The sequence below is a fragment of the Oryx dammah genome, unplaced genomic scaffold (assembly GCF_014754425.2).
Source record: "Oryx dammah isolate SB20612 unplaced genomic scaffold, SCBI_Odam_1.1 HiC_scaffold_25, whole genome shotgun sequence".
Lineage (NCBI taxonomy): Eukaryota > Metazoa > Chordata > Mammalia > Artiodactyla > Bovidae > Oryx > Oryx dammah.
Genome location: NW_024070209.1, coordinates 104,831,309 through 104,857,389, shown reverse-complemented (window position 1 = coordinate 104,857,389; position 26,081 = coordinate 104,831,309). Strand labels below are relative to the sequence as shown.

Here is a 26,081-nt window from a genome sequence, read left to right as displayed (position 1 = left end):
CCGCACGCACCTGCCGCCGCCGCCACCGCCGCCGCGCCGAGCCCCGCGCCCGCGCCCCACGCCCCCGGGAGCCGCCGCGGCCCGGCCATCGCCCGAGGTCGCCGCCGGAGCCTTCGGAGCCGCCGAGCCAAGGCTCGGGCGCCGCATCCAGGCCTGCCTTTGAGACAACCTCTGCGGAGGCGGCGGCGCGCGGCCCGGCCCGGGAACGCCAGGCTGGGGCAGGTGAGTGCGGGCGGGGCGGGACAGCGCGGGGTCTTCGCTCGCCTGCCTCCACTCCTGGGCAGAGGTCGGGCCTCGGGCGCGAGGGGCTACGGAAGGGGCTGGGTTCCGAGTCTGGCGAGGGTCGGGGTCAGAGGTCGGGCACCCTGTCTTTTGTGCAGGGTGAGGGTGGGCCCAGGTGCTGACCTCACGTCGTCTCTCACCTGCAGCTCCGGCCCAGCCCCGGCCTCTCCTGTGCTTCCGCCGCCAACCCCGAGCTTGCCGCCCGGGTCCTTTGGCGGCCAGCGCTCAGGCTAGCTGCCTTCCCTGGGCGCCCTGTCCTGGAGCCATGGGGCCCACCTAGCCCCTGCCTGCCCGGATGTCCGGGCCCCGGGACGGCTGATCTCGGCTGCAGGGGGACCTCCTGCAACGCCCCCTGGCCAGCCTCAGAGGCCAGAGACCCTGGGTGAGCCCCTGGGCCCGACCCCCGGCCCAGGGCAGCCGCCCACACCCCCCCGCCCCTCTCCTCCTCCCCCGCCCCTTCCTCCTCCCCCGCGGACCGGACCTGAGAAGCCACGGTGGCCGCTGGGGGGGACCCTTCCCCCCCAGCTTTTGCCCGCCTCCCCGAGGAGTCCACAGGGCAGCCAGGATGCTGTCCCCTCGCTGCCCCCCCGGCCCCACCCAACTCCCCCCGCCACCCGAGCACCCAGTCTGACTGGAGACAGCCGGATGCCGGCTGACCCGGGGCCCGAGGCGGGCGGTGGCTGGCCAGGCTTCCTCATGTCCTGCCTGAAGGGCCCCCATGTCATCCTCAAGATGGAGGCCATGAAGATGGTCCACCCTGAGAAGTTCCCTGAGCTGCAGGCGGCCGCCCCCTGCTTCCCGCCCGCGCCCCGGCCCGCCCCGGCCCTCGCGCCCAAGCGAGCCTGGCCCTCAGATACAGAGATCATCGTCAACCAGGCCTGTGGGGGGGACATGCCCGCCCTGGAAGGGGCGCCCTGCACCCCGCCCCTGCCACGGCGGCCCCGCAAGGGCAGCGCTGAGCTGGGCTTCCCCCGGGTGGCGCCGGCGGACGAGGTCATTGTGAACCAGTATGTGATGCGGCCCGGCCCTGCGGCCCCGGGGGCCCCTGCGGCAGCGGTGGCCGCGGCCCCGGGGGAGCCTCTGGAGTGCCCGACGTGCGGGCACACGTACAACGCCGCGCAGCGGCGGCCCCGCGTGCTGTCCTGCCTGCACTCCGTGTGTGAGCAGTGCCTGCAGATTCTCTACGAGTCCTGCCCCAAGTACAAGTTCATCTCCTGTCCCACCTGCCGCCGTGAGACTGTGCTCTTCACTGACTACGGCCTGGCCGCGCTGGCCATCAACACATCCATCCTGAGCCGCCTGCCGCCCGAGGCGCTGACCGCCCCGTCGAGTGGCCAGTGGGGTGGCGAGCCCGAGGGCAGCTGCTACCAGACCTTCCGGCAGTACTGCGGGGCTGCGTGCACGTGCCATGCGCGGAACCCGCTGTCTGCCTGCTCCATCATGTAGCGCCCGCCCGCCCGCCACCGCCCGCCGGTCCCTGCTCGCTGCTGCTTCAGGGATCTGGCCCTGCCCTGTTGCCCGCTAACCCCTTGCCCACCACAGCTTCTGGCCCCACCCGCGTGGCATTGTCGCTGCAGCCAACTCTGCCATTAAAACTGTTTGCCAAAGCCTGCACCTCGTGCCCTGCACCGGAGCCGAGGCCTGCTCACAGGCCCGGGCCGGGGGGAGTGGGCACCCAGAGTGGCAGCCCTGGTGGGGGTCCAGGCTGAGCAACCAGAGCGAGGCCAGATACTGGGGGTCAGCCTGCTCTGCTCAGTGGGGGCCAGGCGGGGCCTGCGTGTGCGTGTGTGAGCCACCTGTGCGCTCCGGGCAGGCCTGTGCGAGCAGCTGGGCAGAGCAGGGCTGGCTGGACAAAGGGAGGGCATGGGAGGGCACCTTCTCTGCGCTGGGCCCTGGGTGTGAGTGCAGCCGGGGGCATGAGGCAGCCCACCTGGGCCACGGAGCCCACCTGACTCCCTGAGGCGCTGTGGGCACAGCCCAGGGGCCCATCTGAGCTGGGGCTGGGACAAAAGCTGGCTGCAACCACAGTGGGGTACAAGGCCTGAGGGTCTCCTCTCCGGTACTGGACGACTGCACCTGAAGAAGGAACTGTCGCCCAGCTGGTGCAGGAAGGGTAGAGGGGAGGGGGACGCAGGAATGACAGCATCAGTACCAGTCTCTTTTTATTGAGAGCTGCCCCTTGTACCGACGAGCCCGCGAGGCGGGGCTGTGACAGTGTCTGTCAGGCGCAGGCTGCAGGCTCAGGGAGGAGCACTGCGGCGGGGTTGGGAGGACAGCGCCCGGTTGGTGGTCTCTGGCTCCAGGACCCGGTGGGGCCCTGGGCCCTTGAAGTGGAGGGGTGTGTGCTGACACCCAGCCTGCTAGGGGCCCCCTGGGCTCCTGAGGCAGCCCTTTGTGGGCTGGGCCTGGGCAGCAGGGGCCCCCCAGGCTGCCTGACCTTCAGGGAACACTCGGGTCCACGGCACCCACTCCTGCAGAACGGCCAGGTGGGAGGCCCAGCAGCGGGGTGGGGCCTGTCCACCAAGGGGCTCCCAGAGCCCTGGCCACGGACCTCCTCCAGTGCTGTGCTGGGCACAGGTGGCTCGTGTCTGGGCAGTAGGTGTCTCAGGCTGGGTCAGAGGCTGAACGCAGGTTCCGGGGCGGCCCTGTCCAGGCCCCAGGATGAAGGCCGGCGCCCAGGTCAGCCCTGGGTTCTTCAGTCCTGGTCATCGGGCCTCGGCAGGGTGCTCCCAGGGGCCCCGGCACAGAGACCTCCTGTCGGTCGGCAGCCGCGGCTGGCCCAGGCCCAGGCCCAGGCCGTGCCGGCAGCAGGCGCGTGGCCGTCAGCGGCGGGAGCCGTCCAGCAGCACGAAGAGCAGCCCCAGCAGCAGGAGCGGGGTGAAGACGAGCAGCAGGCCGAGCAGCTCGAGTGCCAGCAGGCTCAGCAGTGCCAGGCGGCGGGCGCAGGGCCCGTGTCCCCGCAGGGCCCAGAGCCAGGCACCCAGGCAGGGCGGGCAGGGCAGGAAGGGCAGGCAGCCTCGGCCGCCCACGGCCTCTGGCAGGAAGCGCAGCTGGTAGCGGTGCTCCAGGGAGGCCCAGGGCCCGCGGCCGCGGCGGGCAGGCAGGGGCGGGGTGGGGGGCGCGGGGCGCGGGGCCCTGTCGGCCCGCAGCAGCTCCTCCTGCAGCCGGCAGATCTCCCACTCGAGCACGGGGGTCTTCTGGCGACACAGCGGGCAGCGTGCGTGGCCCAGGTCCCCGGGGGCGGCGCCCAGCAGCCGGTGCAGACAGCCCGTGCAGAGGCTGTGGCCGCAGTTCAGCAGGGCCGGGCGCTGCTGCCCCCGCCCGTAGGGCTCCGTGCAGACGGGGCACTCCTCCGCCTCCTGCTGCACCTCCCCGAGCTCTGTGCGGCTGGCCCAGGGCGGGGCCGCGGCCCCCAGCAGGGGCTCACTGTCCGGAGTCCTGGCACCCTGGGGCTTCCCGAGGGCCCCGCTGCCCGACCCGTCCTCTACCGGCACTTGGTGCACCGGGTCCAGGTGCTCGGGGCCCAGAGGCCGACTGCTGAGCCCGGGGCTGCGGTCAGCAGGGCCGCCAGCAGGGACCCCAGGGCACAGTTCAGGGGCGGTGCCTCCAGGGCAGGGCCCGGGACGGGTGGGTGGGGACCCCAGGGTGGCAGAGGGGTGGCTGGGGCCTTGAAGGTCAGCGTGGCCCTCCACAGCCAGGGCAGGCTCTGGCACTGACCTTGCAGCAACCGCCGCCTCCTTCTGGCTCCGGGCCCCACTCGAGGAAACTTCCCTTGGGTCCCCGTGCCCCTGCCGGCTCCTGGGCCCAGCGTGCTGTCCCCGACAGGATCTGCCCAAGCCCAGCCGTGGGCAAGGCAGTCCCTGCCTCAGCCAAGGACGGCCAGCTGGATTCCAGGCGGTGGCCTTGTGGGCAGGCCAGTCCAACTCCTCCAACAGGAATTCCCCTCCCAGGGGTGGGGACACCAGTCAGACCTAGCTCCCCACCAGCCTGAGCCACACCCCTTCCCTCCAACCCAGGCCACGCCCCCTCCCTCCCTCCTGAGGGCCCTGGGCAGCTGTACCCTGAGCTGGTAAGGTATGGTCAACACCAGTCTGGCCGGGTGCCCTTCCTGCTTGGCCCTCCCTCAGGGCAAGGGCAGAGTCTACACAAGGTGGGCAAATGGCCGGCACCCTCATCATCAGACTCGGGCACCGGAGTGTGGTCTGAGCCACGGCGCCCGTGCCCAGCGGAGCGGGCTGTTCCATCCAGACCCGCTCCGGACCACCCACCGCCCGAGGCCCACTTCCGCACAAGGAAGAGCAGGCAGGAAGCGGCCACCAAGAGCCCTGCGTTTATTCTGAGGCTTTCCTGGAACTGAGCGGGCAGGTGTGTGCTGCCCAGGGCCTCCTCCCTCTGCTGGGGTCTGTGCAGGCAAGTTGACCACCATCCCAGCTGGGAGATAGGGCAAGAGCCAACATCGGCCCCCAGAGAGCGTCGGGCAGGGTGGCTGCGGCCGACGGCAGGATGGCCCTTCAGGCCCACGTCTCAGTCTGGAAACGCAGTGTCCGCTGCAGCTGGGCGAGGTAGGCAGCCGCATCAGGGCCAGAGAGCCCGCCCTCCTCTCGGAAGATGGACAGCAAGGTGTCGCACACATCGGCCGGCATGTACTTGGCGTTGCTGGAAGGGCAGGCGGGACAGCGCTCAGCACAGCCGGCGTCCCCACGGGCCCGTCCCTCCAACCACCCGCGGCCCAGGCTCACCCTGCCAGGTAGAAGTGGGCGCCCCGGCCGTCCAGCAGCTCCCAAACCAGTGGCCCGAGTGCCCGGAGCCGGTGCTGCACGTACACCTTCTGCTCCTGAGGGGCGGGGGGCGGGGGGCGCTCTGAGCCTGCACCCTGGGCGCCCCGCCCCGCGCCCCTCCCCGTCCCTCCACACACACCTGCTCCCGGGAGAAGGCCGTGACCAGAGTCAGGCAGCCCCTCGCCTGCAGCTGTTCCCACTCGGCCTCCCAGTAGAAGTCCTGGTCCCGCCGGCGGCAGCCGAAGAACAGCACATTTCCTGGGGGAGGGGGCGGGGAGCAGGGGCCTGAGCCTGGGCCTGCACCCGCGGAGCTCAGCTGGCCGCCTCCCCACCCCAGACTCTGCTCACCGGTCTCGCCCTGGGCCACTCGCTCCTGGATGGCTGCTCGGAAGGGGGCTACGCCGGTGCCGGGCCCCACCATGATCACAGGTACGTCTGGAGTCTTTGGGAACGTCAGGCCCCCAGACCGCACCCACAGGGGCACCCGGACAGGTCCTATGGCGTGAGGGAGGCGGCTTAAAGAGGCTCCCAGGCCCAGGGCCCAACCCCCCACCGCAAAGAGCCAGGGTCACCTTGCACAGGGTCCAGGGACGCCAGCCAGCTGGAGCAGAGGCCGCGGCGGGGCTCCCGGAGGCGGGTCCGGTACTGCACCACGGCCACCAGGATCTGCAGCCTCGAGGGGTGGGCCTGGGGGAGGGGACAGTAGGCAGGCAGCCCGAGGGCCCCCACCCCCCCCACCCCCCAGCCACTGAGGCTGGCCCTCCTCTCTCACCCGCAGAGAGGAGGCGATGGAGAATGCCCGGGGCCGGATCAAGGGTAGCAGGTCCAGCAGGTAGTCTGGGGGGATGGCAGCAGCCGTGTGGGGGAAGTCGCATAGCACCTGGGGGGCAGCGGCAGGGCAGCTGTGGCTGGCAGGGCCACACGCACTGCAGCGAGGCGCCCAGGCCCGCTAGCCAGCCCCTGCCCACCTCGAGGCCCGTCCCGTGGGGCCAGGCCCTCCCCCGGCCCCTGCCCACCTCCAGGGCCGTCCTGCGGGGCCGGGTGCAGTACTCGCAAAGCTCCTCCTGGCCCCGTGCAGAGCTGAACTCCCGCAGCTTCTCCCGCTCCAGCTCATGGGGGGAGAGACAGGCCAGGAGTTCAAAGAAGGAGCGGCGGGGGACACTGGCGATGTCCAGGTACTGGGACACGAGGCACCGCATGGAGCAGGGCTGGGGCAGCCGCGCGGGGCAGGTGACGCCTGCGGGGGAAGGGACGCTGTGGGCGGCGGGCACAGGGGGACAGGGCCCCGGGGGGCGTGGGGGAGCGCACAGTGCAAGGGCCGCGGCCTCGGGGGCTCACCCGGCTCCCGGGGCTGCAGCGTGAAGCGCTGCTCGGGGTCCAGGCCCAGCGCCTGGCAGAACCGCTGGATGTGGCTGGCTGTGTTCTCGGGCTGGATCAGCACCACGTCGCCGGCTGAAAAGCTGTGGGGGAGGGACAGCCAGGGCCTGGGGAGGGGCCCGCCTGCGGGGGGAGGACACTGAGGGCTCCGGGAAGCTGCAGAGGAAGGAGGCAAGCGGCCAGGGAGGCCGGGGGCCCTGGACAGAGGGGTCCTGCCTCCCGGCTGTCGTGCCTGCTCTCGGCCCTGACGTGCACCCACTTCAGGAGAAGAGCAGCTCAACCCTGGACTGAGGCTCCCGCGCAGCCCCTCCACCGGCCCCCGGCGCCGACCCGCACCTCATCCCAGAGCCCGAGATGTCGAACTCAATCAGCCGCACGTCCTGGAAGTGCGAGGGCCCTGTGACCCTCTGATTGCTGACCATGGGCGCCAGGAACGGCTGGAGCTCTGAAGGGGGGCCCTGAGGGTCTGCTCCGGCCACACACAGCTCCTCAGGGCCCGAGGCGGGGGTGTCCTTGAGGAACTGCAAGGTGAACTTGGAGGGCCAACTGTGAAAGGGCAGACACTCTCAGACCGCTGGCCAGGTCTGCTGTGTGGGTGGGCGCCACCCCAAGGCCACACTCACGCAACTCCAGGAGGGCTCAGGTCAAGGTTCAGAGGCACAGGGTGCGGCCCCAGCACCTTCTCCCACAGATCCCGCAGCCAGGGGTCGATGGCGGCGTCGGGCCTGCAGAGAGCAGGGACACACCCCTCTGCTGACCCTGCTCCCAGCTGGGCCCGCAGGAGGGCACCCCCACCCCGCAACCCACTCACCCCAGCTCGTGCTGGTCATCGCCCAGGCACACGGGCAGGAGGGCACTGCCCCCGAGCTGCAGCAGCCGGCGGTGCAGCTTCTTGGCCACAAAGTTGAACCTACAGAGAAGACAGAGCTGGTGCTGGCCCCGGCCCCGCACAGTCGGGAGGTACCCGCCCAGAGGGCTGCACAGGGTGGAGGCTCCCAAGGCCCCGCAGGCTCCTTTGCTGGCTCCCTGAAGGACAGAAGGGTCTCTCACCCGCCCCATGGGTGTGCCCGGCAGTGGGAACAGACGTCTACGTTTTGCAGTAAACAAAGCCCCCAGACCCTTCCCAGGCGAGGGTCACAGGCCCCCCAGACCCTTCCCAGGCGAGGGCCACAGGCCCCCCAGACCCTTCCCAGGCGAGGGTCACAGGCCACCCACTTTCCGTCCTTTTCACCCAGACAACTCCAGGCCCTGGGCTGCATTTGGCTCTGGAGGCGTCTGTACCCAGCGACCCCTCCCTCAGCTCCGAGCTGGAGAGGTAGGAGTTGTAATGTTACAGGAGCCCCACGTCATGTGTACCCCTGAACACAAAGCCCTCAGTACTTCCCTGGGAAATAGTGCAAACCGACAGCACTCTGCTCAGGACAGAGACGTGCCGTGAAAATGGTGAGAGAAAGCAAAGCGGAGGCAGGCAGCGGTGGCCACGAATGGCTCCTGGGGGCCAGGCTCTTTGCACTCTGCCTGCTCTCACCTCCCTGCTCTCCGTGCTCGTCGTAAGCTCAAACCCCTCCCCGAAGGCTGCTTATGAAGGCGGGGTGAGCCAGGCTCCCTTGTTGCCCTACGTCATATGTTGACAGAGGACGCTGGCTCAGGCCCTGGGGTCTGGCTCTGGACACCAGTTCCTGCCTGGACCGTGTCTCAGGTGTGGCCCCAGCCAGCCCCCTCCCTGCCCCGGCTGTCCTGCTCACTTTCTGCATGAACCAGCCTATCCTTCAAACCCAGGGCTTCTGGCCATGAGAAGGTGCCACCGAGGAGCCTCTGTGGGGCCAGGAAGCGTGGCCAGGGCCACGGCCTCAAGGGGGTGCCCTGGGGGCTGGGTCACGCATCCCTCCGCCAGGCCACTGTGTGGACGCGGGGGACAGGGCCACCCTCCCTTACTCACTTGGCGTAAGACGAGTCCCCGAGACCCAGCACAGCAAAGTCCATCTGACGGAGGGCGGTAGACGGCAAGCTCCTCCGGAAGATGAACCTCCAGAAACTCTGCAGTGGGAGAGGGGCGCTTAGGGCCTCTCCCGGCCACCGGGCCAGGCCTCCCCAGGGCTCTGCTCCCCTAAGTAACGCTTTTGTTACAAGACCGCTTCTCGTTCTACCGTAGTAGTGAACGAGTTGGGAAAAGGCAGAAAATGGTAAAGCGGAAGCAAGCCACCCTGGCAGCAGTGCCGGGGCTGGGCTCCAGCGCTCCCTGCAGAGGGCTGGGGGCGCCAGGTGGGGCTGTCACCACCAGAGCAGCTGCCGGCCCGCCCCCAGCATGCGGGCAGCACGGCCCTGGCAGCTCTCAGCCCCGCCTCGGGCCTCACAGCCACAAAGAGGCTCTGGGCCAGCACGGCAGGCCCTGAGGCCCCTCTCTGGTCTGGTTTCCCCACTCAGTGGAATCATCCCTCCTGGGCCCGGAGCTCCCGGCCATCAGGCCGCTCCGTGTCCGTCCCCTGCCCCCGCGAGCCAGCCCAGGTCCCCCGCTGTTCCCCTCCCCTGGAGCACCCTCACCTCCACGCGGCCACTCATCCCAGGTGGACCCCAGGCCGGAGCCCGAGTCCCTCCCCTTCCCTGACCATAGGGTCACCACTGGGCAGCTTGTGCAGGAGCGCCTCCCATTCCAGGTCTTGGCCTGGCCTTCCCGCAGGCCCAGAGGTGCCTCTGAGATCTCCTGCTTAGACCTTGTCTCCTGAAGGCTGTGGAAAGCCTCAGGTACTTCCTGAGAAAGGGTCCAGGGAAGATGCGATTCTCACAGCTTAGGTGTGAAAATGCCAGGCTTCCCCTTGTACCGCTGGCAGACAGTGAGGCACACTTCAGGTTGAAGCTGTCTTCTCCAGGCCCCTGAAAGTTTGCTCTGAGATGGTCCAGCTGGGTGGTCACTGCTGGGAAGCCAGTGTCCCTCTGTGGCCTGCTCTGATCCCAGATGCCTGGGCGCTCTGCACGCCCAACAGCTGAAACCCACGAGTCAGGTGTCAGTGGGGGCTCGGTTCACGCCCTGCCGGCCCTTCCTGGGCACATGGTGGGCTTGTTGGCTGGAGATCCAGCCTTCAGTCCTGTTGACACTTTCCGCGGTGATTCTCTCACCGCTCTCCTTCCTGTTGCGGGGCTGCTGGGAAAATCTCGGGCTCCTGATGTCATCTTTCTTGTTCCCTAACTTTGCTATGGTTTCTGGGAGAATTTCTCAGCGTTATCTTCTGACCTGGGGTCATTTTAAGGTGGTCTCCTCAGCTCCTGCTCTGCCCAGGCTTGCGTTTCTGGCCCCAGGGCGCTGGCTCGCCCACCCCTCACAGATGGAACTCTGCTCTGCCTGTTCCTCTGGTTCCACGTGTGCTTCTCTTGGTCCCTGTCCTTCACAGGGGTCTTTCCTCGAGCACGTGGTCGTTTTTTGTGGTCTATCTGTGCTTCAGAAGATGACAGAAAACCTCAAGTTCAGGCCTGTCACCAGTGGGTTTCTTGGCCAAGAGAGGGGCCTGCCCAGCCAGCGTCCGATGGCGACCAGGAGGCTGGGGTGGCCTGCTCCTGTGCCCTGCTGGGCTGGAAGGCGCCCATCCTGACTGCCTCCATGGTGTCCATCCTGGCATCTGGCCCTCCGGTAACCACCCTCATCCCGGTGTGACCGTCTCCACGCTCATGCTATAGTTTCTGCTGCAAAGTCAGGACCTCTGCCCAGCTGACCCCATGGAGGTCTTTATCCCCCACCCCTGCCACACCCTGGTCTCTGGCATCCACCACACTCCTCCTGCCTTGATCTCCCCAGACCTGCCTCCTCTCCTGCGCACCTCCTGTGCTGGTGTGCCCACTCCAAGCCTATTCTTCAATCTTCTGCCTTTTGCACCTACCAGCATTTAAGCAGGCCTGGGTTCTCTCTCACAACGATTCTCTGTTTAATCCCTTAACCCCTCACAGCATAAGCAATTTTGAGTTGTTTCACGTGCAGACGTCCTTAAATGCTTCCGTGCCCGAGGTTGCCAGCCGTCCCTTTGCTGACCTTACTCCATGTCCTGGCAGCTTTGAGCACCAGACCACCCTCTGGAAACAGTCGCCCTTCTGCCCTCGACCTTGGAGATGGTCCACTCCCTCTTCTCGCTGCTGGAGCCACTTTCCTGCTCCTCACTGGTTTTTCTCCACCTTCCTTGCCTTTGTGTTTAAGGGCAGCCTGTCCTGGGGGAGGGAGGCACCTCCTTCCTCTCGCCTCCATCTTTTGGCCACTGCAAAATGTGCCTCCACTAAGGCTCCTCATTGGAGCTCCAGGCCGACTGCGCATCTCCACCTGGACAACATCCCGGCATCTCACCCTCCCGATTCTCTTGCTTCTGTGCGTGGAACCACCATCCATCCTAGTAGCTAACCCCAAATCCCTGTCTTAATTCTACCTTCTTTCTCGTCTTTGAGATTCAATTCCACGATTCCATGTTCAATCAGCTCTGCCTTCTTAGCACCTCTGGAGGGCGTCTGCCACCCTCTGCTCTGCCACCGTCCTGCCCCAAGCTTCAGGCTCTTGGCTGCATTCTGCCCGCCTCCCACCACCACCCCCACCCCCACTCCAGCTCCCCTGCAGCCTGTTCCCCCTGCAGACAAGGGCTGGTTTTGCTGGAATACACACGTGACTGCATCACCCCATGGGTTCCACGGCCCTTCATTTCAAATCCTTCTGCCTCCCCGTGGCTGTTGACCTCTTTGGGATCCAACCTGGCTGCCCGCTCTTTTTCCCTCCAAGCCTGATTCATTCCTTGGTTCGACCATCCTGAACTGCTTTCCACTCTTCCATGGCTGGGCTCTTTTTGTCCTCTGCAGAGGCTGCTCCCTCTTGCCTGGTGCCTGGCTAGCCCCCACTTATCCTTCAAGACTTAGCCTAGCCTCTTTCCTTCTAGAAAGCTCTCTCTGAACCTCCAGATTGAGGGGGGCAGCCGTTATTAATGCTCCCATTAACATCAAGCACTTTCTCTTGCAGCGTGCATTTTTTTTGACATTGTAACTGCCCATTACACATTTGCTTTTGCTGTTTTGAGTTTCACGAGGGTAGAAATGTGACTACTGGGTTCATAGATGGATTCACAGCATGAGATTATGCTTGGAATACAATGTGTGCTCAAAAGATGGTCAAAGAATGGAAGAATGTTCCCTAAAGGTGAGCTTTGAAATACACACAAGACCCATACCAGATTTATATGCAGCGCTGGGAAAAAACATGAAAAGTTAAAGTAGTCCAGAGTTTATTAGGAAGGACACCCAGAGCTCCCTGCTCCACCCAGAGATCTCCTCCCCAATCCACAGGAGAACAATTATTCACTGTGCTTCTCAAGTCTTTTCAGGCAACGAAACCAGGGTGCAGGCCAAGGGCAGGGATCTGAGCTCCTGAGCGCACCTCAGGTCAGCCTTACCTTCATGTTGTCCGGGGGGTCTCCTTGGCCTGCAGTTGCACAAACAAATATCACCACGGGCTCATTAATCAGATTCACCTCAACAAAAAGACACACATGTAAGGCCTCGGGCTGTAATGGCCAGGCACCCTCCCAGAAGCCTGGCTCCCCTCCTTCTCTCAGAGGAATGGGGCAAAGGGACTCAGCGCTCGCGAGCGGCCGGCCTGCCTGCCTTCTCTTTCAGGCTCCCCGGCTACCGCTCCCCTGTCTCCATGCGTCAAACTGGCCGCTGCTCCCAAGCGTTCCCGGCCCCTAAATCTGCCGAAATGGAAGGGCCCGCTCTCAGATGAAAGGCAGCTCCCTGGGGTAGAGCGCTTTGGGGGCCGGCGCCCCAAGCCCGCCCGGTACCCTCGCCGAGGTCCGAGGAGCCCTCACCACGGGGTAGGAGTCCAGGGCTTCCACCCGGCAGCTGAGCTGCCGGCGCCTGGCCTCGCGGCCCAGCCTCTCCGACACATCCTGGGCTGTGCCCGTTTGGCTGCCGAAGAGCACCAGGAGTCGTGCGCTCGGCATGGGCTGACCCCGGGGAACCCCGCGATCCTGACGTGACCCGCAGCACTCGCCGCCAGCCCGGGCCCCCGCGACCGGCTCCAACTTCCGGCTTCCGGCGTCGGCCGGAAGTGACGCCCTAGAGCCGCGCCCGACGGGGCATGGCGTCCGAGCGTGGCGGGCGTCGGCGGGTGGCCTGTGGGGGGTCCCGGGTCGGGGCCGGGGGGTCGGCCGCGCGACGGGGCCGAGGGCCGGGGCAGGTGGGGCCGCTTGCTGCCTCTCGTTGGCCGCGGCGGCGGCAGGCGCCAGCGAGGCTAGGAGGGCGCGGCCGCGTAGCTCGGCAGCTGGGACGCTCGGCCGGGCCCCGGCCCGCGCCCAGCCGGCGCGATGCTCTTCTCGCTGCGGGAGCTGGTGCAGTGGCTGGGCTTCGCCACCTTCGAGATCTTCGTGCATCTGCTGGCCCTGTTGGTGTTCTCTGTGCTGCTAGCCCTGCGTGTGGACGGCCTGGCTCCTGGCCTCTCCTGGTGGAACGTCTTTGTGCCCTTCTTCGCTGCTGACGGGCTCAGCACCTACTTCACCACCATCGTCTCCGTGCGGCTCTTCCAGGATGGAGAGAAGCGGCTGGCCGTGCTCCGCCTTTTCTGGGTCCTCACAGTTCTCAGCCTCAAGTTCGTCTTCGAGATGTTGTTGTGCCAGAAGTTGGTGGAGCAAACGCGAGAGCTTTGGTTCGGCCTGATCACGTCTCCGGTCTTCATTCTCCTGCAGCTGCTCATGATCCGTGCCTGCCGGGTCAACTAGCCTCCCAGAAGATAGGCTGGAGTGCTGGGACCCGCACGGAGTCCCCATGTCTACCGCACCAGAGAAGAAATCTGAGTCTGAGAGCCAGCTTGTGCCCTGCTGCATGCCTGGTTTTCGATCAGTCGTGTCTGAAATTGTTTCCTCAGCTGGGCTAAAAAGAGAAGCCTTGATTCTTAAAGTGTATTTTTCTCTTCATGCTTTGAATGGCTAATCTTGAACTGAGATCCCGAGAAGGATCCTGAGAAGGCCAGACAATCCTGAGCTCCTGACAGAAACTGCATATAAGTAAAATATCCTCATGGGCTCTCGAGTATTTTCATGGATCCTGGCAAAGTACGCGGTGTGCAAAGGCTGCAAAGCTGGACTCGGGGTTTGCCCTGGCGAGCAGTGCTGACCTGAGCGCTTGCTGTCCCCGTCTCCCCAGACAAGACTTTCTTAGATGCTTGAGCTCTAAAAAGTGTAAACCAGTTTGTGTCTTCTCCCCAGTGGCACTGCGGAGGATAGCTTTTTCTTCATTCCAGCCCAGGCAGACAGGAGGATGTTAAATAAGCGTGACCCGGACCCTATCCGGAGATGTGTCGCCTGAGAAAAGAACTTGCTTTCAAGGCACTGCCTGGCTTCCTATCCCAGCTTTTCCACCACCTTGTGGCCGGCAGTGTTAGTGCACCTGAGACATTTAGGCCACTCTAAGGGACCAGAGAGAGAACAGGTGTTCTGATGCGAATAGGCATTGAGACCTACACTTGGGATGTTTGCGGTTGGTCTCAGCCCACGCTTGTCTCTCTGAGGGCTTTGGTTTGATGCCAGTTAGGTGCCAAATGAGAACATTTGCTGAGATGAAAATAAAATAAGAGAATGTTTTGCTGAAACACACAGTGGTTGCCTGACCTTTTGAGGGTTAATGCTGAGACGCTCCCTGCTGTGTGGTGTGCGTGGTTACAGAGCTGAGGTTGTAAGAGAGGGCTGCAAGTTGGCTCGAGCCTTCTGGTTGGATGGCAGGGTAGTTCCCTCGGAGCATCCCTGCTCCCTGCCTGGGAGCCAGAGTGAAGACACCCTGGGGGTGGGCCCACTTTGAGGGCTAACAGGCGTGTGCCATCAGTCCTTGTAGGCCTCACTGAACTGCAGAGCAGGAGTCAGCAGGCTGTGACACGGGGCCTGTGTTTGTACTGCCCCTCAGCTAAAAATAACTTACATTTTCAAAGGGTTGTGAAGACACCATGGCAGAGAGTGAGTGTGGCCTGCAGTGTACGGGGCTTGTGACCTGGGCACGGTTGGCCTTTGGGTCAGATCACTTTTGTTTGTGTGTGTGCAGGGAGAGGCTGTCCTGGGCATCATAGAGTGTTCAGTGGCACCCCTGACCCCCACTTACCAGATGCCAGGAGCACCCTCACTTGTGACAGCCCAGTGTCTCCAGACATTGCCACATCTCCTGGGGGACAAAGCTGTTCCTAGTAAGAACCACTGGACTAAATTATTCCCTGTCTCGCCCTTTACAGAACATGTTTTCTGGACTCTTGTTCTAGTGAAACAGCTTCAGGACCCTTTTCCTAGGATGGCTGCTGCACGGCCTGAGCCACTGAGATGCTTGAGTTGGAGGCTGGTCTAGTTTGTGCCACAGCTACAGAAACGTCTCCTACCCAGCATCGGCATAACCTGTGTCAAAACCAGATGCAAGCTGACCCTTGGGGGTGGGTTTCCTTTTAATGTTATTTTTAGTTTGTGTGTTCTGTCACTGCCCTGTTGGATTCTGGTAGTTCGGGATTAGGTAATCCTGTCGGCCTACAAGGGATGAGTGCAAGAATGTTCAGCTTCCTTTTGGGAAGGTGATTTGAGGAGAGTCCTGAAGGAACACTTGAGCTCTGGAAGGCTGAAATCCAGTTTCTTTTCTGCAGCTGGATAGACTGGGCTGTTACAAGTACAGTTACTGTAGTGATAGCTGCAGACTGCCCCGGGACACAGACTTGGAGAAGGGCCCTGGGGTTGGAACCTGCCCTTGGGTCTTTGCAGAGGCCCAGGTGCTCTTGGAGCCTTGTCTCTGAAAAGTGAGTGCAGTGGAGGCAGGAGTGTCATTTGTGACCATCTGCTGACTGTAGGCAGGCGCTGGAAAGGCAGGGGACAGTTGTCCTTGCCCGTGCCCCCGATTTGGCCTTCTCTCCTTGGCTCCAGCAGGCCTGAAAGAATGTAGTGAACTTCGTGCAGCCCTCCCAGGGCAGTGAACTTCCTCATGGCAAGTACACGGAGAAGGTGTGCCCTCAAAGTCAGCGTTGGGGCTGGCGGTTCATCAGGTGAATGCAATGTGCCCCGGCTATTACTGCCCTGTGTGCCTTGGACCGCTGTGGGCCTGCTTGTGTGCGTTCTGGGCTTCCACACTCCCATCCGTGTTTGGTGGGCTCCGGATGACCAAGGGTGGATAGTTTCCACTACTTGTCTGGGCAACAAGAGTGGATTCTAGGGGCCAGCAAAAATCAGAGATTCCTGAGAAACCGGTTACTCAGCACTGGATGGGGCTCCAGCCGTTGCTGTCTCCACTAAGTCCCGCAGGAGACCCAGGACGGCAGGTGGGCAGTCCTTGGACCCATAGGCACCTGGGCCAGGAAGAGGGAGGCTGGCGTATAACCGGCGCACCGCTCACGGGAGCGAGACAGCCTTCCAGTCCCGGGCTGGCCCTTCTTCCACCGCGCTTTCCGCGGGATAACAGGCGGACAGACCGAGCGCAGCCAAGGTCACCCGCGACGCGGGGCCGGGGGCCCGGCCGGCCTGATGGGCAGAACCCGCCCCCTCCTGGCTCCGCCCTCCGAGCGCGGCCGGCCTAGGGAGCAAAGGCGGAAGTGTGGGCCTCCCTTGAGGGGCGTGAGGCGTCACGGGCGTGTCCCAGGGGGCCTCCCCAATAGGGACCCGCTCCGGTGCTGGGCGCTGTCCACTGAGGTCGGCGGGAGGGCGGGGTCGGGGAGAACGCTCTCCAATCAGCGTGGTCGGCTACCTTCCCTGCCATAGGTGGGGCCGCGGGGCTGGGGAGGGCCTGAACGGGCCTCTCCCCCAATGGGCGGCGGCCCGGGGGTGGGGCCGCTGCGCGAAGGCCGGCGGCGGGCGGCGGGCGGCGAGCGCAGTCCCTGGCGCGCGCTGGCTCCGGCGGCCACTCCGCAGCATGGCTGGCGTGGGGCGGCCGGGCCCAGCGCCCCACTCCGCGATTCCTGCCTGGAAGCGAGAGATCCTCGAGCGAAAGCGGGCTAAGCTGGCGGCCTTGGGCGGGGGCGCGGCGCCGGTCGCTGGGGCGGGCGCGACGGAGACCGCGGGGCCGGCGACCGAGCCGCTGGTGCTGGCCGAGAGCCTGGGCCCGCTGCGCGAAAACCCGTTCATGCGGCTCGAGTCGGAGCGGCGGCACGGGGCGCGGCGCGGCGGGGGCGCGGGCGTGGCGGGGCCCGGAGCGCGGCCCGCGGAGCAGCTGCTGGAGCTGTACTGCTGCGTGCCCGGAGTGCGCACCATCCGAGCCGACAACATCCTCATCATCGAGTCGGCGCCCGGCTTTCCGCCCGCGCCCGCGCCCAGCCCGGGCCTCGGTCCTGGCGGGACCGCCCGCATCCGAGCCGCGGAGGTGCTTGTGTACGAGGCATCGCCGCCTCCCGGCCGCGTCAGCCGCCTGCTCCAGAAGTTCGACCCGCCGGCCGCGCCGCGCCGCCGCGGGAGCCCGGAGCGCGTCCGCCCCACGCCGTCGCCCTCTCCGGGCCCGGCCGTTCCGCGCGTGGGCGAGCGCGCCGCCTGCTTCCAGTCCGTTCCGGAGCGCTGCGGCTCAGGCCTTGGCCCCAGGCCCCGGCGCAGCGACTTCTTGCACAAGACCAGCAGCAACTCCTTCACTGTCCACCCGCGGGGCCTGCTCCATAGTGCGGGCACTCGCCCACTCCCCAGCGGGCCCGCGGCCCCGGAGTCCCGGGCCGGCGCTGCCAAGGGCTTTGAGGGCTCCGCGCCTGGGCCAGGCGAGTGGAAGCCAAAGGTGGAGTCGGGGGAGGCCCCCGCCCACCAGTCCCCCAGCCAGGGGACCCCCAGTGCCACTCCAGCCGCGGCTCCGGCCCTGCCCACGCTCAGCCCTTCCAGTGCCACTCCCAGCCAGAGCCAGCGGGTCTCCGCGGCCACCAGCGCCAATGACTCCTTCGAGATCCGGCCAGCCCCCAAGCCAGACATGGGCAGGATCCCTGCTGGGGGTCTCCAGGCCCGGGCTTTGGCCAGCCTTCGAGCGAACTCTCAAAACTCTTTCGTAGTCATCCCCAAGCGCAAGACCTCTGGGGCTCCTCCTGGGGAAGGGAGGCGGTCCATGGCGCCTCCAGAGGAAGAAGTTGGCTGGGCCTCCCAGCACCGGGAGCCTGAAGCCCAGCAGGTGCCTGGAGTGGATGGTGTGTTTGCCGCGGGGAGGAGCCCCTCCAGGATCGAGGAGGGGGGCAGCCCCGCACCCGCCACTGCCCTTGTGGACCCTGCCGTCAGGTGGCAGAGGCCGCCCTCACCGCCGCCGTGTCCACGGGCCGCCGCTGAAGCTGAGCCTGCCCAGGGCTTCCAGACTCCTGGCTTGGCCAACAGTGGCAGGGAGCCTGGGCGGCCAGGGCTGCCCATCACTCTCATTGATGAGGTGGGCTCGGAGGGTGAGGTCCCCCAAGAGGCCGAACTGCCCTGCCCCGGGGCCGGTGCGCCTCCCCAGTGCCGCCCACACCCGACCGGGCCTGGGCGCGTGCCAGAGCTCCAGCTTCGGGGCGGCAACACCTTCACAGTGGTGCCGAAGAGGAAGCCAGGGGCCCTGCAGGCCAACGGCGAGGCCAGGCCAGGGGAGGCTGAGGAGGAGGAGCCAGGCAGAGTTTCGGAGCCCCCTGCTGCCGCGGGGACCTCGCCGAAGAAGCGCTACCCCACCGTGCACGAGATCGAGGTGATTGGCGGCTATCTGGCCCTGCAGAAGTCCTGTCTCACCAAGGCTGGCTCCTCAAGAAAGAAGGTGAGTGGCGGGGGGCAGAGTCCCCAGCAGGGAGGGGGAGAGGCGGCAGGTCACAGATGTGTGGGTGTGGCACGTGGCCTGTTCTCAGGACACCTGGGCTGGGTGCGGGACCAGAGGGGGATGGTGGCTGTGCACGCTCCAGGAGAGTCTGGGCTGGGGGAGTCCCTGGCACGGGTTCCAGTGGGATCCTAGGGACCCAGGGGCTCTGTACCTCGAGAGGCTGGTGGGGACGGTGGGTCTAGCCAGGGCCATGTCTTGTTGACTCTCATGGCCCTCTCTGGAATGGGCTGGGCAGTCCTGTCCCAGGTGGGCCCTAGGTTCGAGGGGTGGCCTGGCATGTTCTTCGGGTCCTGGCCTGTGCAGGTAGCAGGGGCCAGGGTGGAAGTGGGAAGGGGCAGGAAGGCCTTTGATTTGGATGGGGTGGGACTCCTACTCAGCTCTCCAGGGAGCGTACCGGCTTCACGCTTAGCAGGACTTGGCTTTGAGTGAGGGTTGACAGGCTGGTCTGAGCCTGGGCTGAGCTGCTGGGGACTGAGGAAAAAGCTGCCCTCACTGGGGAGGCCTGACACCCTCTGGGCACAAGGAGACGTTCCTCAGATTCTTCCTGGTCATCTCGGCGGCAGCGTGTCACCCCGGGGCAGATTCCAAGGCCAGCTCCACAAGACTGATGAGCAGGCGCTGCGGGCAGGTGCACTCTCCTCTGCTCGTCCCGAGGCTGCCTCTGCCCTTCGCCTCGGTGTTTGGGGCCGTGGGGGGCAGTGGCATGCTGGCGTCATGGAGCCCCCTCGCCTGCCGTGCTGCTGGCGTTGTCTGATTAGACGTGGCACCTCGCCCGTCTGCTTCCTTTGGCCTTCCTGCCTCAGGGTCGGCCTTGGCACTGCCTCACCCCTGCGTCACCCTCTCCTGCCGCTCCATCTGCCCGGTCAGGCATCCGCGCCTGTCCCCCGCCGCGCTTCCGGCGCTCCCCACCCCTGCCCCGTCCTGCCCGCCTGACCTCGCCTCACCCTCTGTTCACGCCCGGCAGCCACGGTCACGGCCCACGCCCACGCCTGTTCTCTCCCGCGTCTGCTCCTGCGTCCTGACCGACCCTTGGCCCCAACTGCTGCTGGAGGCGCTTTGCCCCTGCCGGCCTCCGGCGGTGGAGGCGGTGGCTCCCGCCCTGCCGTGCGGAGGGTGGGCCTGAGGGTACTGGAGGTCGCGGAGCTCTCTGCTGAGCACCCGTCCCAGCCCCACAGCCCCACAGCCATCACCCTGGGGGCCCGCTGCTGTCTCTTGGGCCTGGAGGGCTGCAGCCCAAAGCTGGGGCAGGGCTGTGGGGGTCGCCAGTGACTGAGTGGGGGTGAGAAGGACGCGAGGAAGTTTCGAGAGGAAGCAGGCCCCGGCCTGGCCTGGCCCTTGGACCAGCCTGGTCCCTGTCCTGGTGCCAGCCTCAGGGGTAGGGGGTCCAGATGGATGCTGCTTAGCATGGCCGAGCAGCCTGGCTAGGGCCCTGCCATAGCAGCACGAGCTGCTGGGAGTGGCTTATGCCTGGGCAAGCACCAGCTGCCCTTTCCAGGAAGAGTGGAATGCCCGTTGGGTGGGACAGAGGTGTGGGGCCGCCCAGCCCTTCACAGTGACCCGGGCCACCCCGGCTGTGGCCGCCTCCTGTGGTCCCGCTGCCCCTGTGCCCGCTCCAGCCAGCATGGGGCTTCGTCGCTCTCTCAGTTCCCTCCCACCCCACAGCCCAGGGATGTGGGGGTCTGGAGGCCAGCAGGACATCGGGGGCCTCCTGGGCGGGGTGGGGGCTAGACCGCCGCCTCTGCCGAGGGACAGGGAGGCGCAGCTCCTCACGTGGGTGGGGGCTGCCGATGACACGTCTGTGGAGGACACAGCCTGCCCTGGGCTGTGGGCGCCCAGCCAGCCGCGCACCCTGGAGCCGTACCCGGGGGGCGCACACGGCCCCCAGTTAGTTATTTCTGGGCAGAAGCGCAGACACCCTGTCTCCCCCTGGCTGCTAGGGGAGGGGGCGGCCACGCCCCTCTCGCCCTGCCCCAGCCCTAGGCTCTCCGGGTTCGCACGGTGGGCCTCTCCCCTGGGAGGGAGCTGCCCATCACCCACCCAGCCCAGCACGATGCCCACAGGGCTTGAGCCTCCACGCCCAAGCCCCTGCCCACCCACCCCTCTGGTCCTTGGGTCTTTCTAGAGCCCAGGACCGCTGGAGCCGGCCCGGTCCCTCCTCTCAGTTTCCCCACTGATGGCGGGGAGGGGGGATAGGTGGGGGTAGGGCTGCCCTTGACTCAGGGCATCCCACCTGAGCCGTCGTGGGAATTCCTCTGGGCCCTTGTGGGGTGGTCCTGTGCCCCCCTGGAGCTTGGGCTGAGTGGGAGACGGTGGGTGCAGGGGTACGGAGTGGGGTGGGTGCTCACCCCCGGCTGGGACTGCTGGAGCCCAGCTCCCAGCCCAGAGTGCAGGGTGGACACTCCCCAGTAACCAGCTGGGCATGCCCGACGGGCTGCGGTGAGGGTGAAGTGGGCGGAGCCAGGACCCTGGGCGGAGCCAGGACCCACCCGCTGGCGACCAGGGGCAAAGTCCCTGCCGGTCAGCTGACCAGGCTTGTGCAGGTGCCTCTGGCTGCAGCCCCTGCCCCTTCTGTCCTCCTGGGGTCTGGAGACAGGTCCCCCCAGCGCACGAGTCACAGGGTGTCCTGTGACCCACAGACCTGAGCTCACGAGGAGCCTGGGGACTGAAGGGAGGTGGGACGTGACCTGCTGCGTGCCCCAGCTGGCTGAGGCAGGCCTGTGGGCCCACTCCTCCCGCCTGGGGCCGCTGCCTGGCCAGGCCGTGCCAGGCTCGGGGCCTGTTTGCGCCCAGCCCCCTTGGTGTCCTGCTCGCAGCTGGTCACGCGGACTAATGAGAGCGTGCTAATCCGCCGGGCCCTGGCAGCGAGCCCGTCCCTGTCCCCAGCGGCGGGGGATGGGTGCAGAGGGCCCGGGGTCCTTGGGACAGCGCTGTGTATCCAGGGGCATGCTCCTGCAGGCCTGGGCTGGGCGACCCCTGTGCCAGAAGCCCCTTCCTGCCTTGGGCTCCTTCTGGGGTCTTTGGCCCCAGGTCTCAGAGGGCCAGTTCCCGGGGCGGTGGATGGGAGGTGGCCAGTTGGGGTGGAGTCCTGTCTCGGGACCAGCACCTCGATCCCACTTTTGCCTGGCCTTGGTGATGGTGTGTCCATCTCCCTGACCGCTCGTCTGTGCGGATGGCTCGGGCGAGGGCAACGGCTCCTGGGCTTGGGACCTGCCCAGTTGGTGTCTGCGGGCCGGGCAGAGGCGGGCAAGGCTGCCCACAGCTGTGTGTGCCCACGGGAGGTGGCAGGAGCCCAGCCCTTCTTTCCGGACCCTGGCTCAGCAGGGCAGTGCCGGCTGCTCCTGGGCAGCCTTGCGCGTGTCCCCCAAGGCCGGGCCCTCTGCTGCCCAGGACCTCGAGCCCAGCTCTTCTGAGACCCTCCCCCGCCCCCCCACCCCCCGCTGTCCCCAGGCCCAAGGTTCTTCGCCCGGGGGCTTGGCTGCCTCTTCGGCTCCTTCCAGGGGAGGAGGAGGAACTTGAGCTGGCTGTGGTGTCCTGTGCCCTGGAGTTTAATATTTCGAGCTCCTGTAGGCTGCTCACATCTGCTGCGGGCAGGCGGCTCCTGTATTCATTACCACCCCGTCTGGCCGGCCGAGCCCGTGAGCAGGCGGTGGGGGCCTGGCCCTGGGCCCCAGAGAGGGAGGGTCTGGACCCCACGGGCCCTCCCCGCCCGCAGCACAGTCTGGCCTCCGAGGCCTGTGGGAGGAAAGCAGAGGACTTCCCCTGGCATAGACTCCTGGGGCCTGTCGAGCGGACAGGGCAGGTGAAGACCGTGTGGGCAGGCCGAGTGAGAGAAGAGGGCCACTGGCCCCGCCTGGCGCAGCTTCCAGCCGCCTCGCTCTGCAGAACGGTGACAGCACTCAGTGCCCCTTCCTGGGCCTGGTGCAGGGCGGCTGCCTGAGCTCATGTGGGCCCTTGGGGGCTTGGTTTTGGGCGTGCCAGGCCCTGGCCCAGCCGTGGTGGCCTGTGCTGAGCAGGGCAGGTAGATCATCCCGGTGCCTGGCAAGCTCGGCTGTGAACGCAGGCCTGCAGGAAGGCCCCAGCCGACAGGAGGGGCTTGCTGGAAACACAGAGGTGGGCTCCCGGGTGCGGCCTCAGCTGGACCTGTTCCTGCTGGCGAGTGTCAGGCTGGGAGATGTGGCTGGTGCCCTGGCTCCCTTGGGAGGCAGACCTGCGACCCTGGGGACTGCCTTGGAGGGATCTGGAGACCCCCTGCCTTAGGGCTCCTGGTGCTGGCTGGGGTCTGGGCCTTGGGAGTGATGGTCACTAGGAGTGAGGGGACCCTGGGGTGGGAGGGGGCGGGAAGGGGAGGGCGGGGCCCAGGCTACAGGCAGACACCGCGGCCTGAGGGTCCAGGTGGAGGGTCTTCTCTGGGGCTGATGGAGTGCTGGGCTCCTGCTCTGGTCTGACGTCCCCACTGCACCCTGGGGGCCCCCTGCACCCAGCTCCGTCCAGCTAGAGGACCCCCAAGGCCCGCAGCGGGGCCTTCGCTGATGCGCCGCCTGCCCCCAGATGAAGATCTCCTTCAACGACAAGAGCCTGCAGACCACGTTTGAGTACCCCCCTGAAAGCTCCCTGCAGGAGGCGGAGGTGGAGGAGGAGGAGGACGCAGAGGAGGACGCAGAGGCTTACGGCCCTGATGGTGCAGCAGAGAAGCCCCTCGCGCTGTTCCTGCCCCGGGCCACGTTCGTGAGCAGTGTGGGGCCTGAGAGCCCACGGCCGCCGGACGGCAGCTCCGGTGAGTGCCCGTCAGGGCGGGCAGGCAGGACAGGGTGGGGCGGCCCAGGCCGTGGGACTGCAGCCACACGTCCACCCATTCAACCTGCAGGCTTGTCCAACTACACGCCGAAGCACTCCGTGGCTTTCAGCAAGTGGCCGGAGCAGGTGCTGGAGCGGACTCCGAGTGCGGAGGAGGCCCCGTCCAAGGAGGTCATGGTGAGCAGGAACAAGTGGTGGATGGGCGCCCAGGGAAGGTGGGCTCTAACGCCTGGACGTGCCCTTGACTGCCCCCACACTCTCTCTCAGCTCACCCCTGCCAGTCAGAACGACCTCTCAGACTTCCGAAGCGAGCCAGCCCTCTACTTCTGACCTCCCACCCCCCGACCAGCACAGCCAAGGCTGAGCCCCCGGTGCCCAGGGGTTGCACACCCTCCGGCCTGCCAGGCTCTGCCCACCCACGTCCTGCTCGCCCTGCCTGGGGCCTCACGAGCAGGCTGGTGCTCAGGGCCCGAGCCTGGGGCGCCCGGGACTCCCGACCCTGGTTTGCAGGCACTGCCTGTGGGGAGGGCTGGCTCCTGCTGTCAGTTGTGTCCGGGTGGAGGCCGACGGGACTTGGATCTCCCCACCCGCACCCCCACATCAGCCACTGTTTCTGATGATCGGCGCATCTCCCTGCCTCTGATGACGGACTCAATAAACGACACCACATGAGCTGCCTCTACTTTCCTGCGTGGTCCTGGGCGGGGGAGAGGGTCCGTGAGGCTACATTGAGGCCGCATGGCGGAGGCCACCCACCTGGGGTCGGGTGGAGGACCAGCGTGGACTTGTGTGCCCAGGGAGGTGGCCCTGAATGGCACCCCACACCGCGTGGCGTGGCCCAGGCTCCTCCCCACCCGTGGCCCTCGTTGCCCTGCTTCCCCTCCCAGCCACGCTTTGGCTGGGCGAGGGTCTGCCTTGTGAGCACCCCAGAAGCAGGTCAGTGAGAGCTGTGGTGGGAGGCGGGACGCCAGGCAAGCTTTCTAGGGGCTGGAATTCTACGGGCCTGGGAGTGGGGGCACTATAGCTGTTGGGTCTGAAGGCTTTCCTGAAGGGCCAAGGGTTGGGGTGGACAGAGAAGCGCAGGACAGGGAGCCTTGCTGCTTGATTAGACTGGAAGGTTCCCGGACCTACTAGGGCCTGCAGGAAGGCCGTGGCAAGCTGACCACTCGCTTGGGGTCCCGCGAGCATGGAAAACTGCCAAGAGGTGACAAGAACGGGAGCTGCTCCCGGCTGTACTGGCTGCCTGTGTGGAGCCAGGCCATTCACAATCCAGCCCTTGAAGGCATGTCTTTTCCTCTTGGAATGTCAAGCCCAGGAGAAATGCCACCTGGCCAGGCTTGGGAGGGAGGAAGGTGTTTTCCTGGAACGGGTGGACCCAGACTTCTGTAGACCTTTTCGACTGACACACACTTCCCAATTTGCCCAACCTCAAGAGACAGCGGTTGTGAGGACCCCAGGGGGGCTGACAGGCCAAGGAGATGGGCCCAGAGGACTCAGGAGGGAGGGCTGGGCCCCAGGCTGCATGGACGCCACTCATGACCAGAGGGAGTGGGAAGCACAGGGGCTGTGCTGCCCAGCAGCGTTTGGAGTCACTGGGCTGGAGTGCAGCTCTTCCCAGGGGCTCTAAGGCCAAGAAGGTCCCCTAGACCCAACCTTATGCTAGAAGCCAGGAGCAGCAGCACCTTCAGTGAAGTGTGGGCTGTGCGCTAGGCTCAGAGGAAGCGGATGTGGCAGAGGTCACAGGAAATGCTCAGGGGCACCCTTACCTCTCTCCCGCCAAGGCTGGACACAGGGAAAGTCACTCCAGGCCCTCTTCTCTCCTTCAAAAGGAACCATATGGCAGCTGGACTAGAGTTTGTTCTGACTTGGGTGGGGGGTGCGGTTTGCATCTGGCAGCCCCACACTACACAGGCAGCAAGGTGGCAGGGATCTTTACAAAGACAAACTTTATTGACAGTCACAGGCCTCCAGGGCAAAGCTCTGAGGTGAAGAAGGGCCCCAGCCCCTCCTCCACTTGCCTGGGCACCTACCAGCTGAGGGAGGAAGTCTGGGGACTCCCGCCCTGCTAGGTTTAGAAGCGGGCCTTCCCTGCAGAGCTACGCTCCCCAGAGCCTGCGTGAGTGCAGGACTAGGACCCCCACTGGGTGGGCTACACCCAAGGCCATCCTGTCACCCAGAGCCACTGAAGCCTCTCTCGGCACCAAAGACAACAAACGGAGAAAGCTGCTTCCCTGAAGAACTTTAAAGATGCTTTAAAGACAGGCTTGCGGGGGCTGCTGAGCCACAGGCACGACCCCCACCCGCGGCCTCATCAGCTCTCTTTGCCTCCACTGCTCTTCTGCTCTGAGGCTGTAGCCTTCGTCAGGTTCCCCGCTTCTCGCTTCAGGACACTAAGCAGAGTCTGCGAGCTCTCCAGGATCTGCGGACAGAGACACCAGCCAGTTAACACTCTTCCCCCCCCGGTCAGAAAGTTGCCACAGCCCGGCGCCCTCTCCTATGCCGGGCCCTGCTCCCCTCTGAGTATAGCCCAAAGCCCACTGCTCACACCCTGGGAATCCAGGCCCAGGTCGGCTCCCGCTCCCGCTGCTGCTCAGTCTGGAGCCAGCGACACGGCGACAAGACGCCAACAGTAAGACCCAGGCCGCGCTGTCACTCCACGGGCGCCGACGACCTGTCTAGGCGCCCCGGGGCCAGCACCCGGACCCCGAGCCCCACCTTGAGGTAGGCGGCTTCTGTCTCCGCGATGGTCCGATCGAACTCGTTCCGAGAAGCGATCTTGCGCGCCAGGTTCTCGTTGACCCGGGCCAGCTTCTCCGTCAGCTGCCTCACCTCGTTCTGCAGCCTCTGCTTCTCTTCCTCCTCCTGCTGTATCTGCCGGCACAGCTCCTCCCGCTTCTGGCACAGCTCCTCGATGCCTGAGGCGAGCGGGGAGCGGGCGCGGTGGGCGCCGGGGGCCGCGGCGGGGGCGGGAGCGCCGGCCCCAGCGCGCGAGGCGAGCGGCCAGCGAAGGCCCGGGCGCCCAGACCAGGCCGGCGGCCGGCGTCCCAGGGCGTCGGCCGTCTCAGGAGGCCCCGCGCGAGCCCT

At 66.1% G+C, this 26,081-nt stretch overlaps 4 protein-coding genes across 11 annotated transcripts in view; 2 read left to right on the top strand and 2 right to left on the bottom strand.

Annotated features, from left to right (window-relative positions):
* The first annotated feature begins 447 nt into the window (after nucleotides 1-447).
* On the top strand, nucleotides 448-1,894 carry RNF208 (ring finger protein 208). The gene has a single exon (XM_040225613.1). It carries the CDS (start codon nucleotides 928-930, stop codon nucleotides 1,726-1,728), a length of 801 nt encoding a protein of 266 aa, XP_040081547.1. The 5' UTR covers nucleotides 448-927; the 3' UTR covers nucleotides 1,729-1,894.
* Nucleotides 1,895-2,427: 533 nt separating this feature from the next.
* Nucleotides 2,428-15,844, bottom strand: NDOR1 (NADPH dependent diflavin oxidoreductase 1). Of its 7 annotated transcripts, none has more exons than XM_040225575.1 (14): nucleotides 12,263-15,844; nucleotides 11,849-11,926; nucleotides 8,377-8,474; nucleotides 7,249-7,347; nucleotides 7,061-7,162; nucleotides 6,774-6,983; nucleotides 6,399-6,544; nucleotides 6,077-6,297; nucleotides 5,833-5,940; nucleotides 5,633-5,747; nucleotides 5,409-5,555; nucleotides 5,200-5,318; nucleotides 5,022-5,116; nucleotides 4,594-4,938 (listed from the first exon to the last, which is right to left on the bottom strand). In XM_040225575.1, the coding sequence occupies exons 1-14, from the start codon at nucleotides 12,824-12,826 to the stop codon at nucleotides 4,794-4,796; spliced, it is 2,247 nt and encodes a 748-aa protein (XP_040081509.1). In that variant the 5' UTR covers nucleotides 12,827-15,844; the 3' UTR covers nucleotides 4,594-4,793. The 7 variants fall into 7 exon arrangements, with proteins under 7 accessions (XP_040081508.1, XP_040081509.1, XP_040081510.1 ...); XM_040225576.1 differs by having other exon boundaries at nucleotides 6,399-6,520; XM_040225580.1 differs by having other exon boundaries at nucleotides 6,399-6,520; nucleotides 11,849-11,877; nucleotides 12,263-12,470.
* Nucleotides 15,845-16,031: 187 nt separating this feature from the next.
* Nucleotides 16,032-23,676, top strand: TPRN (taperin). Of its 2 annotated transcripts, XM_040225583.1 has the most exons (4): nucleotides 16,032-18,143; nucleotides 22,752-22,977; nucleotides 23,068-23,174; nucleotides 23,265-23,676. In XM_040225583.1, exons 1-4 carry the CDS (start codon nucleotides 16,317-16,319, stop codon nucleotides 23,325-23,327), a joined length of 2,223 nt encoding a protein of 740 aa, XP_040081517.1. In that variant the 5' UTR covers nucleotides 16,032-16,316; the 3' UTR covers nucleotides 23,328-23,676. The 2 variants fall into 2 exon arrangements, with proteins under 2 accessions (XP_040081517.1, XP_040081516.1); XM_040225582.1 differs by having other exon boundaries at nucleotides 22,752-23,174.
* Nucleotides 23,677-24,923: 1,247 nt separating this feature from the next.
* The window catches only part of SSNA1 (SS nuclear autoantigen 1), a 1,731-nt gene continuing 573 nt past the window's right edge, over nucleotides 24,924-26,081 (bottom strand). Inside the window, exons 2-3 of the mRNA XM_040225749.1 lie at nucleotides 25,713-26,079; nucleotides 24,924-25,416 (exon numbers count right to left, since the gene is read on the bottom strand). Coding sequence (XP_040081683.1) covers nucleotides 25,309-25,416; nucleotides 25,713-26,079 — 475 coding nt within the window. The 3' untranslated portion in view covers nucleotides 24,924-25,308. The remainder of the gene's footprint in view (nucleotides 25,417-25,712; nucleotides 26,080-26,081) is intronic.

Bases quoted from the DNA above. Each gene is read 5' to 3' on its own strand.
- RNF208 (XM_040225613.1), top strand. From the start codon at position 928: ATGCCGGCTGACCCGGGGCCCGAGGCGGGCGGTGGCTGGCCAGGCTTC.
- NDOR1 (XM_040225574.1), bottom strand. From the start codon at position 12,826: ATGCACGAAGATCTCGAAGGTGGCGAAGCCCAGCCACTGCACCAGCTC. The intron at 7,163-7,248 runs GTGAGTGGGTTG...TGCTCTCTGCAG, and splicing joins GATGACCAGCACGAGCTGGG to GCCCGACGCCGCCATCGACC. The intron at 6,298-6,398 runs GTGAGCCCCCGA...CTTCCCCCGCAG, and splicing joins GCTGCAGCCCCGGGAGCCGG to GCGTCACCTGCCCCGCGCGG.
- TPRN (XM_040225582.1), top strand. From the start codon at position 16,317: ATGGCTGGCGTGGGGCGGCCGGGCCCAGCGCCCCACTCCGCGATTCCT. The intron at 18,144-22,751 runs GTGAGTGGCGGG...GCCTGCCCCCAG, and splicing joins CTGGCTCCTCAAGAAAGAAG to ATGAAGATCTCCTTCAACGA. The intron at 23,175-23,264 runs GTGAGCAGGAAC...ACTCTCTCTCAG, and splicing joins CCCCGTCCAAGGAGGTCATG to CTCACCCCTGCCAGTCAGAA.